A 15,151-nucleotide genomic window follows, 5' to 3' on the forward strand; every position below is an offset into this window, starting at 1 on the left:
GACATGATACTTGCAATCCTCTAGTCTGCTGTTGGAACTCTGTATAATATCTTTATTTCAGTCAGTGTATGCTTAATTTCTAGTTGGTCCTTTATCACAACCTCGAGGGTCTCATTAGATTTCTTGTAGATCTCATTAAGTTTATCAGAGTTTCTAGAAAATTCTTGAAAAACCTTAAAAGTGTGGTTTTGAACTCTATATCCAGTAGTTTGCTTTCCTCCATTTCTGTCATTTGTGTGCTTTTTCTTTGTCTCCACATTTTTTATGCTTCCCTGTGTTGATAAAGTAGTTTTCTGTGCTGAGTGTCCTCTAGGGCCCAGTGGTTCAGCCTCCCCAATTAACAGGAGAAGGCACTCTTGGTGCACCCCCTTGTGGGCTTTGTGCACAGTCTTGTTGTAGTTAAGCCTTGATTGTTGTAGTTATCACTGGGAGGAATTGACCTCCAGGCCAATTGGCTGTGAGAGTCAGCTGTGTCTGCAGTGGGAGAACTGTGCTGGAGACACCCCTCTGGGGCAAGACTTACTTCATTGGGGCTTTGATGCTCACTGAGTCTGCCCCCTGAGTGTGTCCTTTATGGTTCCACAGGGCTGCAAACTGGATGGTCCCACTCTGACCTCTGGGTTTCCTGGCTCTTGGATCTCTAGGGAGGTGCTAATCTAGCCTTTGCCTGAGGCTATCCAGCAAAAGCCTCTCTGCAGGGCTTGGGCGGGGCAGGTCCCACGGGATCAACAGGGCGAGGCTAGCAGTTATGGCTGCTCTCAGTCTTGCCCTCAGAGGCTCCACTTCTCAGTGTCCAGGTAATTGCTGCAAGCCCCTTGGAGAGAAAGCTGCCCTCGAGATCCGACCAATGCCAGACAGTCCCGCTTCTCCCATATGAGTCTGGGTCCCTAGAGACTCGCCTGGAACTGGAGCTCAGAGCCTGAGACTCCCTCCCGATTGAAAACGACAACTGTGCCCTCAGCCACCAGCCCGCTCCGTGTGTGCCTCTGTACCTTAGTATTTTACTTCCGCACTGCGCCTCCTTTGAGTGTCGGTATGCTTTTCTCTTTCCTTCTAGCTGTAGAATTTCCACTCAGCCAGCCTTCCTGTGGTTCTGGATGATGTCCGTTCCATCTTTTAGTTGTATTTTTGAAGTGGTTGTTCAAGGCAGCAAACTCCGGTGTTTACCTATGCCGCCATCTTGGTTTCTCCCATAAACCTACTTTTGCCCCAGCCTGTATATAGAACACCAACTCATAGAACTCTGTTCAACTCCCATTACCTGGTTATGGAAAGATGGCCAGTTAGATGGTGTAAAGTTTTTTAATGGCAAAGGATAAGGAGAATTCAGAAAGTGTTCCATAATGCAGAAGATAACACAGCATGCTCCCAGGGTTTCAGGGTCTCAGATCCTCCAAGTTCTCCACAAAGGCACTGGGGCTGGTACCAGGTGTGGAGGGTGAATGACTGCATCAGCTTGAGAGAATCCCTTCACGCTACTCAGGGATTATTTTTTTTTAACTGTTTTTTTGGAGTATAATACACACACACACAGACACAAATGCACATATATGTGTTGAGCTTGATACAGTTTTGGAAATTGGACATGCAAGAGAGTTTTTACATCTTGTACTCTACACTGCTCAACTTTTCTGAAAACTGTGGCCTTGGATTTGCCTGCAGAGCAAAACAACCCAGACGCATGTGAGTATTTACTGTGAAAACACTTTTTCCTCAGCTGGCTCACTCTTCAACCATATTTAAGACTCATTCTTACACTCACCTTTTCTGATTACTCCAGCGCCTCTCTCTCCGTCCTTTGAGCTCTGGACCATGCATTTTGGTAATCAGTGATTAATTGCTTCACACCTCCTCTGTTCCCATTGCAATTGTAGTTCGAAAGCATGTATTGCTTACTATTTAATTGAGCAGTTAGTTTAAATTTGTTTTCTATACTCAAGTAGAATTATTACAAGGAACACAACCAGAAATTAATGATAAAATGAGATTAATTACTGACCACAGTTACATAATTAAAGTGCATAAAATAAAAGAATGCATCAAATCTTTAACATTCCATTTCAAAGTTCAATTATTTTGACACTGTCCTGTGAGAGAAGATAACTAGTTAACTCCTGTGATCAAAGGTCTTTATAAAGTCTTCTATAGGATATTTACAATATATTTTAATTAATCTCCCAGATTGCAAACTGTAGACCAGAGAGTAGCTATATAATAAGGCTTCCCTTTTTGCAACTGCCTTTCTCTGCAGGACAGGCAAAGCTGAGGTCTCCATGCTAAACTACTGGCAGGGGTTTCTGTGTAGGCAGGGGGTTCTTTAACATATTTTACTTAAATAATATTATAACCAATTTTACTCATCAAATTCGTGAAGATAAAAAATATTACTCTAGTCTGTCAAAAATGTGGGCAGGCACACAATATGTTGCTGCAAGTGTATATGGCAATATTTATAACAAGAATCTTCAGATCCTTATGCCCAGGGATGTCACTTCTATTTAACAATTTTCTTAGTAAATGTTCATGAGTGGGGAGGGCTGCGGAGAGGAAGGAAATGCATACACTTTGAGCTGGGATAACCGGACATATGATAGTGTCTCCTTTAAAAGTACCTTTCAGGCACTCGCTAGACCTTGGGACCTCAGCTTCCTCAACTGGGGAAAAAATGAAAAACGCAGCTAAAGCTTCTCCCTTGATCCAACCTCCTGTTTCTCCTCGAATCAGATATCAGAGACCGCCCCACTGCAGAGCGCGGAGCACGCATGCGCGGGGACGCGGCCGGCTCCTGGGGGCGGGGCCTGCCTTGAGCTTTAGGGTTCCAGCGGGCGCCAGCCCCGCCCGCCTCACCTGCGCTCGGCCCGCGCGCGCCTCACCTGCGGGTCACGTGGCCCGCGCCGCTAGCGGAGCACCTGAGCGCGGGTCCCCGGCGGTGTTGGTCTTCCAGGTGAAAGCGGCCGCACCCGTGGGCCAGCGGAACAGCGGCAGCGGCAGGTGCGGGAGAGCCCTGGGGTCAACCACATGCTCGGGGTGCCTGAACCCTCTGTTCTCGGCGTCTGGATCTAAGTGCGCGGCGGCCACAGGCCCGGACCGTGACGTAGGGGAGGCGCGGCTGTGCGGGCGGGGCCACTGGGACCCGCGTGAGCGCCCGGCCCCGCGCCCGGGAAAGCCGGGCTCCCGCTGGCTGCTGCGTCCGCGGCGGTCCGGCTGGCCAAAGCGTGGTCCCTGCGTGCGGGGGAGGAAGTCGCGGGCTTTATTGGTGGGATTCTGGGCGCTTTCGGGGTTGCTTTGGACTAGGTGGGGGGTGTTTGTTGACACGGTTGCCCGGGGGTGTAGCGTCTGGCGTGACTGCCGAGGCCTCACCGCCCACTCTGAGGCTCGGGCTGCTCCTCCAGGCGAACGGGGTGAGTGGTCTCTGCCCGTGACTGTGGCCTGGAGCTGCGAAGGGAGCGGCAGCCCCTTGTCGGGGACATACCTGTGTGCACTGCACACTGGGGTCGGACTTCCAGGGAAAGGACCGCTGGTCTTGTTTCAGTATAATAACGCGGGGTCATCTGCCCGGGTTTTACCCGTGTGTGTGTTTTGTTGTTTGTGTTTTAGGTTTTATTGGAGTTTATGTTTGAAAAAAAGAGGCTGAACTTTTGGGCTAAGATGAAAATGGGAAAAGGCGTGCTCCACCTTTTTGTAGAGGTTTCTGTAAATAAGATTAGAACAAAAGATTATGAATTTTACAATCCAAAGTTATATCTATCCCTTCAGAGCTGATTATTAATTACTACCTCCTTCTACACCATTTTTTTCCACTGTGAGATTTTTTTTTTTTAACTATTGGTAACTTTATTTTAAATTTTCTCATTTTTGCATTTATGTCCACATAATATTTAAAAGCTAGAACTCAGTTAGGTTTGGAAAAGAATAAATATTCAACAAATATTTACTTGAGCACAGTATGTGCCTGAACACTTTTACACTCTGGATATAGAAATGAGCCGGGCAAGATCTCTCCTCCTTTAGAGCTTACATTCTAGTGGGGAGACAGATAACAAGTACACCAGATGGTAATTGCTAGTCTGAGGATGGATATGCTAGGCTAGAGAGTGGCTGCTTTAGGTTGGGAAATCCTCTCTGAAAAGGGACACAGAAATTGAGATTTAAATGAAAAAAATAAGATCCCAAAAGACAAGGGAAGAGAATTTCAACCGCTTTACTAGTTAGATGACTGAAGATCAGGAATCTGGCCGGGGAGACCGAAAAAAAATGAGGGAGAGGAAGTGTGGCAGGCAAGAGCTAACTCATATAGGGTTTTGTAAGCCCTGGTGAGAAGTTTGGATTTTATTCTAAACTAGAGGCCCGGTGCATGAAATTTGTGCACTTGGTGGGGGGGTTATCCCTCAGCCTGGCCTGCACCCTCTCCAATCTGGGACCCCTCGGCGGATGTCTGACTGCAGGATTGGGCCTAAACCTGCAGTTAGACATTCCGCTCACAATCTGGGACTACTGGCTTCTAACCACTTGCCTGCCTGATTGCCCCTAACCGCTTCTACCTGCCAGCCTGATCACTTCCTAACCCAGTGATGGCGAACCTTTTGAACTCGGCTTGTCAGCATTTTGAAAAACTCTAACTTAACTCTGGTGCCGTGTCACATACAGAAATATTTGATATTTGCAACCTAGTAAAACAAAGATTTATATTGATATTTATTTTATTTATTTAAATGCCATTTAACAAAGAAAAATCAACCAAAAAAATGAGTTTGCGTGTCATCGGTTCGCCATCACTGTCCTAACTGCTCCCCTGCCGGCCTGATTGACACCTAACTGTTCCCTTGCCGGCCCAATTGCCCCCAACTGCCCTCCCCTGCAGGCCCGATGGTCCCCAATTGCCCTCCCCTGCAGGCCCAATGGCCCCCAGTTGCCCTCCCCTGCAGGCCTGGTCCCCCCCATCTGCCCTCCTCTGCTGACCATCTTGTGACAACGTGAGGGCAGCCATCTTATGATGCAAGGGCATGAGGGTCAATTTGCATATTACCTCTTTACTATCTAGGATTTGTCAATTTTCTTCTCTTGGTTTCCTGATTTACTAATTTAGTTCTTCACCTCAATTTATTCTTTATCACACAAGATGACAAAGCATGACATGATAGTTTACTATGCTGCCATTTACATTTTGAATGAAACCTTTCGTTAGTCTTTATGAGTGAACCCTACAGTTCTGCATCTTAAAGGCAGAGCATGGCCTTGGCTCCATCCTATAGAAGGAGCAGCTGAGACTGTTAAAATAGTGAAAATCTCTTTGAGTTGAGGTGAGCAGCTCTGGAATGAGACAGTGAGGAGAAGCAAGGGAAAGTCTTCAAAGGTGAAATGAATACCTGACATTTTAGATATTCAATGTCAAATCAATTTGAAGTTATTTGAGGAGGTTCTGTTTTAGGAGTTTTGGAACTTAATTGGTATGGCAATGGTGACTGTGGTCATCATCAGAGGTTATAGTCTTATATATTTTTTTTTTTTCCTGCCAAATTACCCTTATCCCTGGTATAATATATTGTCCTTTAAAAAATATGAATGTAGCCGAAACCGGTTTGGCTCAGTGGATAGAGCGTCGGCCTGAGGACTGAAAGGTCCCAGGTTCGATTCCCCTCAAGGGCATGTACCTGGGTTGCGGGCACATCCCCAGTGGGAGATGTGCAGGAGGCGGCTGATCGATGTTTCTCTCCTATCGCTGTTCTAACTCTCTATCTCTCTCCCTTCCTCTCTGTAAAAAATCAATAAAATATATATTAAAAAAATATATGAATGTAGGAGCTTTCATTGAACAAATTTTTAAATTGATTCTGGCCCCTGTATATGGATTCAAGTTGCATTTATTTGCTTTCGAGGATCAAGTAACCTTTATCTATTTAAAAATTGCAGGATATTTTACTTCAACTGAAGAACATGGTGAAACTAATTCACACATTAGCTGATCATGGCGATGATGTCAACTGTTGTGCCTTCTCCTCTTCCCTCTTGGCTACTTGCTCCTTGGACAAAACAATTCGCCTCTACTCCCTAAGTGACTTTACTGAATTGGCACACTCTCCATTGAAGTTTCACACCTATGCTGTCCACTGCTGCTGTTTCTCCCCTTCAGGACATATTTTGGCATCATGTTCAACAGATGGTACCACTGTCCTATGGAATACTCAGAATGGACAGACATTGGCAGTGATGGTGCAGCCCAGTGGGAGCCCTGTGAGGGTTTGCCGCTTTTCCCCAGACTCCACTTGCTTGGTATCAGGGGCAGCTGATGGAACTGTTATTTTGTGGAATGCGCAGTCATACAAGTTACATAGGTATGGATATTTAAACCCTTTCCATTTTCAGTCCTTTTAACAGGCCTACGGAAAAAAAAAATATATTTTCATGACTTTAAGATTCAGATAAATTTCAGACATCACAAGGAAAAATATTTTGACCTGTCTTCTGACGGCCATAAGAACAGATGTTTACTGTGATTCTTGATTTTTGTAGCTCGTTGGCTCAAGTGTTCCTAATAAAGTAATGGCCCTGGCCGGTTTGATCACTGGTTGGAGCGTCACCTGGGACTGAAGGGTCGCAGGTACCTCAGTTGCAGGCTCCATCCCTGGCTCTGGTTGGGGTGCATTCAGGAGGCAACCAATCAGTGTGTCTCTCTCACATCGATGGTTCTTTCTCTGTGTCTCTCCCCCTCCCTTCTACTCTCTCTAAAAGTCGATGGAAAAAATATCCTCGGGTGAGGATTAACTAATAATAATAATAATAATGGTTGGTATGTCTCACTTTAAGAGACACAACTATTTCCTTACAAGATTCTTGTTGGGTGAGAGACCTAAGCCCAGAAGGAAGAAGCTTGTGATAAGAGTGGTATTGTATTATCATTTCTTAAGAAAAACAAAAGAAAAAACCCCAACACCTGAAAACTCCTGTTGGATAAAAATACATCAGTTAATTTACATGAGTAATGTTCAACTTACCAACATTAAAACTGTGTACTTTTGTGTACTTACATTGTGGTGAAATGTTTATAGCACAAAATTTACCATCTTTAAGTGTACAGTTCAGTGACATTAAGTACTTTAGAAACCATAAACATTTAATTGTTACCAATTAAAATAGCCTAATGTACCTTCCCCTCTCCCTACCCCTCAACATCGCTCAGAGCACAAATGCCAGCTGGTAAACAAGTGTTGCTCATTTAGGTTTAGGTCTTTGGGTTGAAGAAGCTGATGTGTTTCAAGTGATGTTAGTAAACCGTTTAAAGAGAAAGCACAGAAAGAATGGAATGTCTTTAAGTCATATTCTAGAAATGAAATAGAGCTGTCAGCTGAGGAGTCTTTTTGAATTCTGCCTCTATAGCAGAATTAGTTCACCAATACATTAGTTCACCAATGTATGTGATTAACGACATAAAATGATACTGCTATAGATTTGAGCACTGGATGGGACTCTGCACCAATCACTGTTTTTTTACTAGTTTATTTTTCCTAAATGAGAAAATGATATTGTTAGCACACTAGCACAGTGCTTCTTCGTCTTCCCAACATCATTTTAACTCGTTAACGGCACTTTCTTTTCATAAAGAATTTGCATTTGAAGATGAGGTGAAAGGCCTTACTATTGCTTTTGGGTGATTTTAATACAAAAGTTGAAAGTACCTTTAACCCCAATAGCATGTTATTCAATAAAAATAGTTTCATCGCCCTGGCCTGTTTGGCTCAGTGGATAGAGCATCAGCCTGTGGACTGAAGGGTCCCAGGTTTGATTCCGGCCAGGGGCGCATGCCTGGGTTCCAGGCTCTATCCCCGGTTGGGGGTGTGCAGGAGGAAGCCAATTGCTGGTTCTCTTTCATCACTGATGTTTCTCTCCCTATTCCTTCCTCTCTGAAATCAACAAAGAAATATATTAAAAAAAAAATAGTTTCATCTTTTAAAAAAATATGTGACTAATTTATATTGTTGGGTGTCATCATTTTTGTTAAGTTTTGTATATCTTAATGTGTCCATACATACCGACTTGCTGCTCAGGAAAATAATATGAAGGTATGTGAACTTTGGTTTGGCTTGAGCATGTTAAGATTATATTTAAATCCTCTTATTTTTAGAAAGCAGGTTTTAGTTTATAGCGTAAAAACTATTTTATTTTTATAGGCATCTATAACCCTTTCTTTCTGGTTCTGTAATAGCCAAGAAGTTGTGCTATAAGTGAAAGGTGCTAGGAAATGAAAACCTCCTTTTTTGCCTTTATTCCAGATGTGGTAGTGTTGAGGAGGGCTCCTTGGTGGCCTGTGCATTTTCTCCCGACGGAAACCTCTTTGTCACTGGCTCCTCATGTGGAGACTTAACCGTGTGGGATGATAAAATGAGATGTTTGCATAGTGAAAAAGCACATGATCTTGGAACGACCTGCTGCGATTTTTCTTCACAGCCAGTTTCTGGTTAGTTATTTTATTCCTTTAAGCACTAGTGAGTCCTGTTTGTAATTTGTATATGACTTTTGGATCTTCTTCATCAAAAAAGGAGCCCTTTTATTCATTTTAAGGAATCATCCTTTTCCATTATGTTTTCTAATCACATTGAAATTACAAAGAGATATTATATGTGAAATCAGACTCTTTAGTATGTGTATATTTTTGGTACCAGGTCTTTGAAATCTGGTGTGTATATTAAGTCTCAGTTTGGACTAGCCACATTTCAAGTGTTCTGCAGCCACACGTGGCCAGGCATGACCCTGTTGGCTAGCTCAGGTCGAGACAGTATCAGGATGGTGTTGGCATTCCCCTATTTCGAACCCATCATGGCTTGTTAAAATAATGTTAAAGTAAGATAAACTATCATATCCCAAAACACAAGCCCTATAAGTACATGTTCCGTTTCCCTGCCTCATCTCAAATCACATGTGGCCTCATGCATTTTCTAGCCACACTGGCCTTCTTCCATTTCTTCAGTGTTTCTAAGATTTTTCCAAGGGTTTTCCATGTGGACCCTTCACCTAGTTCACTCTTAATCCTCCTTTAGATTTCAGCTGGAAAGAAGTCACTCTAGATGAGCCTCCCCTGCTCTTACCTCCTGGACTCAATTTAATTAACTCACCCCTAATTCCTTGGCAGGGCCAGACCAAATGATTTCGTGGACCTTATACGGTCCTTGGGCTGAAGATTCCCCACCCCTGAATTAATTGAATAGAATTATCCTATATAATAAAAGGCTAATATGCAAATTGTCCCCTTGACCAGGAGTTTGACTGGGAGTTCAACCTAGGAATTTGAACAGGGGGCAGCCCCTCCCCTGGGCCGGCGCTGGCCCCACCCCCAATCAGTCCTATTGGGGCGGGCTAGCCGGACCCCACCTGTGCACGAATTCATGCACTGGGCCTCTAGTATCAGTATAAGAAAGTGAAATATTTTTGGTTTAAATGTTTTTATCGATTATTGTGTACTTATTTTTAATAAATTTACATTTTTAGATGGACAACAAGGTCTTCAGTCTTTTCGATTGGCATCATGTGGTCAGGATTGCCAGACCAAAATTTGGGTTGTTTCTTTTAGCCATATCTTAGGTATGTATTCAACTAGTAGTTCTCTAAAATTGTTTGTGATCCAGATAAAATTTCTATTTTAATTGATCTTCTTGCCTAAGGTCCTCTCGATATCTAAGAGTGATTATTGAAATGTTTTAAGAACTTTTAACCAAAGTAAGACATACAAATGTTTTAAAAAGTTTGTGCTGACTGCTGATTGTGACCTCACTGCCAGCACACAGAGAGGTAACTACATTTTGCACTTTATCTGTTTTCAACTCTAGGTGGTTTTCACACAGTCTCTAAATATGGTTTTTACTACCAGATTTCAAATTTATTCACTGTAGTTATCGTTTATTGTTTTTCTTGAGTCTTTTCCTCATGCACTGTACTATTCCTTCAGGTGACCCTTTAGTGAAGAAACTGAAGTCATTCAATTTTGGAACACAGTGTCCCTTTATGTTATTTCTTTATTAATTTCTTCTCTCCTTCCTCTCTTTGTATAACTCCCATTAATTGTGTTGGACCTTCTGACATGATTTTCTATGATTGTTTGCCCCCACCACCACCACCTCCCACATTTATCTGTTTATCTTTTTTTCTACTTCACTGAAAAATTCCTCAGCTTTATCTTTAACCTTCTTTGAGTTTTTTCAACTCATCGATCACATTTTTTAATTTCTAAAAGCTCATCTTCTCTATTTCTTTTTCATAGTGTCCTCCATTTATTTTATGAATGCAAGATCTCTTTAAAGCTTTTAGGATATCAGTGAGAGGATTTCTGTTTTGTTTTTAAGTTCCCTTGGGTCCTGATCATCTTTGTTTGCTCTTGGGCTGTTTTTTTTGTTGTTGTTTGTTTGTTTTTTGTTTACCCTGATCTTTCTCTTTCTTGTAGTTACTTAAAGCGAATGTCTGGTGGTCTTGTATTCCATTGACATTTAAAAATTAGACAATAGGATGTTTAGAAGCTCTGTGCACATGGTGGTTTGTTTTGCTGACTTTCCTTTAGTATAAGGAGGTGGGTAGTTGACCCTTATTGGGGAGAGGTTGGGAGCTTAGAGAATTTGGGGATTCTGACCTCTGGAACTGCCCTGGAGCTCCCCTGGCAGTTATTTTCCTTAGAAATGTTTGCCTGGGGAAGAGCACCTGGCTGTGGAGCAACATGCTGTGGCAGGTCAGGGAGGAAGACACTGAGTGTTTCATAAACAGACTTTAGTTACCTTTTCTATTTCCAGGTCTATATTTGTGTCATTCAGACTTTCTTTTCCCCCAACTGTTGATAATCCCAAATCCTTTGGAGTTTCCTAGGGCAGATTAGTTTTCTCTAGGCATTCTGGGCTATTACTCCTCTGAACTATCTATTCAGTTAATTTCCTTTCTGCCTTTCCAAAATTGGTTTCAGTTTCTGGTTTGCTGATGCCCCATTCCTGTTCTCTTCATTCATGTGAATTTATCTTTATTCCTTTATTAACATTTTATTTTTTTAATATATTTTTATTGATTTCAGAGAGGAAGAGAGAGGGAGAGATAGATAGCAACATCAATGATGAGAGAGAATCATTGATTGGCTGCCTCCTGCCCGCCCACACTGGGGAGCGATCCCACAACCTGGGCATGTGCCCTGACCTGGAATTGAACCATGACCTCCTTGTTCATAGGTTGACGCTCAACCACTGAGCCATGCCGGCTGGGCCCTTTATTACCATTAATGGGAGCTCTGAAATATATGGGCAATTGGCCATTTGCTTCAGACGCCTAAAAATATTCTTATTTTATTATCTAATAAGCTTCAGTTATATCACAGACTACATTTTGTTAATAATTATTATGAAAGATAAGCAAAGTGGGACAGTAGTTGAAGTGGTAAGCACAGATTTTAACCAGTAATACACTGTTGCAATAGGGAAAAGAGTCCACCATGAACTGAACTCAACCTCAGGTTATACAGAGGTGACTGGGCATTTTAAAGGAAGAAGGAAGATGTGGGTGTTGATTCATGTGAAACCCATCTTGGTTTGCTAATTGGAACTTAAGGAAGTTAAACTACTAACTTCCTACAGGGCCTGGGAATCAGGAACCCTATCTTCAGGTGTTGGATGAAATAAATACTTAGTAAAAATTTTTTGACAGTCTTGAGTTTTCTCATGCAGGCACTTTAAGGAGGCTAGAGTCATGCTGGGGATGCAACCTTTGGCTCTTAGACACTATGTTAGTCTTTATAGGCCAAGATCAAGGACTAGTTGAGAAGACAACTCAGAAGAATCTGGCAGAGTTTGGTCAAAGAGAGACTCTTTGTCATTATACTAACTAGTGTATAAAGAAGGGCCTATTATCAGGAAAGAGATGCATTTCTTTTTGTGGAAATTTAGTTATTTCATTGCTTATTAGGTTACACTTAGTAATGTATTCAGTTACTTGCTGAGGAGGATAAGAGTTTCTTTATTTTTCTCATCTATCCTACCTCTGCCTTCTGTTCCTATCAAAGTAAAATTCTTATAAGAAGCCATGAACATAGTCATATATATATATAGATGTTCTATATTTGTAGATGTTCTAAACACAATATATTTTAAATAAAATAAATAAAATTGTTTCAAAGTAAAGCTTCTTATACATTGTCTGGAAAATGTATCTTTACACTGATTCTTTTAAAAATATACATAGCAGCCCTGGCTCGTGTGGCTCAATTGGTTGGGTGTCGTCCATGTTCGATTCCCAGTCAGAGCACAGGCCCGGGTTGTGGGCTCAGTCCCTGATAGGGGGGTGTGCAGGAGGCAGATAACCAATGTTTTCCTCTCACATGGATGTTCTCTTTTTTCCTTTCTCTTTCTAAAAATCAATAAAAAATCTTAAAAAGATAAACATAACAGTTTATTAATGTTCACTTAAAACATTTTTATAAAGCATTTATGTCATTTGTACCCTATTTTAATTGCTTTTCTGTGGGGGAGAGTAGATAGACATATGTATCTTATCTTTGAGAATGTAACCTTTTCTTATGGTCATATTGCAAGTTTTTTGGTCTTCATTTGGTTGGTAGCTTAACATTTTCGCTTTGTTTGATTGATTATGCCTATTTACTGATCTGCATCTTCTAAACAGTGCTTTTAATGCCCATGTCTGTTCTCCCAGATAAAAATGTATTTTTTCCTATTTTGAACAGAAAATGCATATTTAATAATAAATAAAAACAAATATATATATGTGTGTGTATATATATACTTGTTGAAACTTGCTCTAATGATCTTTTTGTTTAGTTAAATACTTGCCATCTTAAGAGCCATAACACTTCAAAAAAGTTTTCATTAGGTCTGAGAAAATTATAGATTTCACTTAGTTCCTTGTCCTCTCCAACCCCCAGGGCAATTTCTTCTTAATAATTATTTTTATAGGCTGTTACTAAAATATATTGAGTTCCTTTAAAATAGTTGTGATATTTCTTTTCAAGAGCTTATAGGAAGTAAAAGATTTTAGTGTTACCATACTTGGTGGGCATGTTATAAGATATATTGGAATTATAAGATGTGTAAATTACCATTGATTATTTTTCATATATGAAATGAGAAAATACTTAATATCAGATTTTAAAAACTACTGCTATTTGATTCTTTTTAGGCTTTTGGGAAATTGATATACGTATATTATTAACTAATCCTATATAATAAAAGCCTGATATGCTAAGTGCCCAGTCGTCCAGTTGTCTGTTCAACCAACCAAAGCGTAATATGCTAATGATATGCTAAGGCTGCTCAACTGCTTGCTATGACATGCACTGACCACCAGGGGGCAGACGCTCCAAATGGTAGGTTAGCTTTCTGCTGGGGTCTGGCCGATCAGGACTGAGCGAGACAGGCCGGACATGCCCTGGAACCCTCCCACGGCCCTTCCCAGCTGGCCAACCTCCTATGTCCTTCCTTGGCCCCAATCGTGCACCGGGTGGGGTCCCTTGGCCTGGCCTGCACCCTCTCACTATCCGGGATTCCTTGGAGAGACAGTTTTTGGCCCAATCCTGCAGGCCAGGCCGAGGGACCCCGCTGGCGCACTAATTCGTGCACCGGGCCTCTAGTCTATATAATAAAAGCCTAAGCGACTGTTATGACAGAATGACCAGTTGCTATGATGCACACTGATCACCAGGGGGCAGACACTCAATGCAGGAGCCGCCCCCTGGTGCTAAGTGCACTCTCACAGGGGGAGTGCTGCTCAGCCAGAAGCAGGGCTCGCAGCTGGTGAGTGTAGTGGCAGTGGCAGGAGCCTCTCCTGCCTCCGTGGCAGTGCTAAGGAGCAGCGAGCTGGGCACTAAGAATCAGCGAGCTGGGCAGTAAGGAGCAGTAAGCAGGTGGGCGGTAAGGAGCAAGGGGTCCCGGACTGTGAGAGGGCACAGGCTGGGCTGAGGAAACCCTTCCCCCCCCAGTGTACGAATTTTGTGCACTGGGCATCTAGTATATTTAATATTATTAAATATATTTTAAAATCAAATACAAAGATTATAATATACTTTAAATTTTTATATATTTTTAAAATTTGATAATTATAGCAATCCCCTGTCTAATGTTTGCTGCGCATACCATTTTCTTTACCTATTTCTGAACTTTGGAAACCATTTAATCACACTACATTCCAGTATCTGAGTTGCATGGGAATTTTTTTCATTTGTGTCCTATAGGCACTGAAAGATTAATTAAATAAATAATTGTGTAATAGCTTTGACATAAGAGTGAATTCTAAGGGTCAGCTTGCTAATTTTCTCACCTTATTATTTGCAGGTTTTAAATTAAAATATAAAAGTGCACTGAGTGGGCACAGTGCTCCTGTTCTGACTTGTGCTTTTTCTCACAATGGGCAGATGCTAGTCTCAGGGTAAGCTATTTAGTTGTAATTTTCTTAAACCATTTTGATATAAATTAGAACAGACATTTACCATATAGATATGGGTTTATGTCTGGGCTCTGTTCTGTTCCATTGATCTTTGTGTCTGTTTTTATACCAGTACCATGTACTATATAGTCTTGTAACATAGTTTCATATCGGTAACTCTGATAGGGATTGCATTGGATCTGTAGATTGCTTTGGGTAGTATGGACGTTTTAATGATGTTAATTCTTCCTGTCCATGAGCATGGTATTTGTTCAGTCTTACTGTTTGCTATTCCCATATGTGCACTCTTGTTTGTTGTCCTAATTTCTGTTTTCCCAATACAGTGCTTTTAAGATTGCTAATCATGATCCAGCTTCTCATTTATATATCATTAGGGTGAATTAATTTTAATTGTACCAGTGGTAGTCTCAGAAATTGGAATTTTCTTTTAGTTTCCTTTTTTGGGGATGCTCAGAAGTAATGGAGTTTTCCCTAAGAATTTGATATTCCAAAAACAATACCTTGTACTGTAAGGGATTTAAGGCTAAATAAGAATGTCTATAAATTATGTCTAGCATATACATACTCAACTAACATTAGGTATGAGTATGATTTCTTAAAGTTTTTTGGCTGAAATTTAGTACATAATGCTATAACTATGTGTTGTTGTTTTTTGGCATCCAAATGCATTTATATGATTCCCATTTTCTTGTATTTTATTTTACATTTGAACATTTAAAGTATAATTCTTATTTTGAGT

General features: G+C 41.4%; 1 protein-coding gene across 4 annotated transcripts in view; it reads left to right on the forward strand.

Moving 5' to 3' along the window:
• The window catches only part of BAZ2B (bromodomain adjacent to zinc finger domain 2B), a 180,848-nt gene that overhangs the window by 132,062 nt on the left and 33,635 nt on the right, over positions 1-15,151 (forward strand). Inside the window, exons 1-5 of one of the 4 annotated variants that reach the window (XM_036318586.1) lie at positions 2,836-2,991; positions 5,911-6,332; positions 8,268-8,452; positions 9,481-9,573; positions 14,301-14,394. In XM_036318586.1, the coding sequence (XP_036174479.1) occupies positions 5,935-6,332; positions 8,268-8,452; positions 9,481-9,573; positions 14,301-14,394 (770 nt within the window). In that variant the 5' untranslated portion in view covers positions 2,836-2,991; positions 5,911-5,934. The other 3 variants (XM_036318587.1, XM_036318588.1, XM_036318584.1) reach the window with 3 other exon arrangements.

Source organism: Myotis myotis, unplaced genomic scaffold, assembly GCF_014108235.1.
Source record: "Myotis myotis isolate mMyoMyo1 unplaced genomic scaffold, mMyoMyo1.p scaffold_m19_p_8, whole genome shotgun sequence".
In the NCBI taxonomy this organism is placed as follows: Eukaryota; Metazoa; Chordata; class Mammalia; order Chiroptera; family Vespertilionidae; genus Myotis; species Myotis myotis.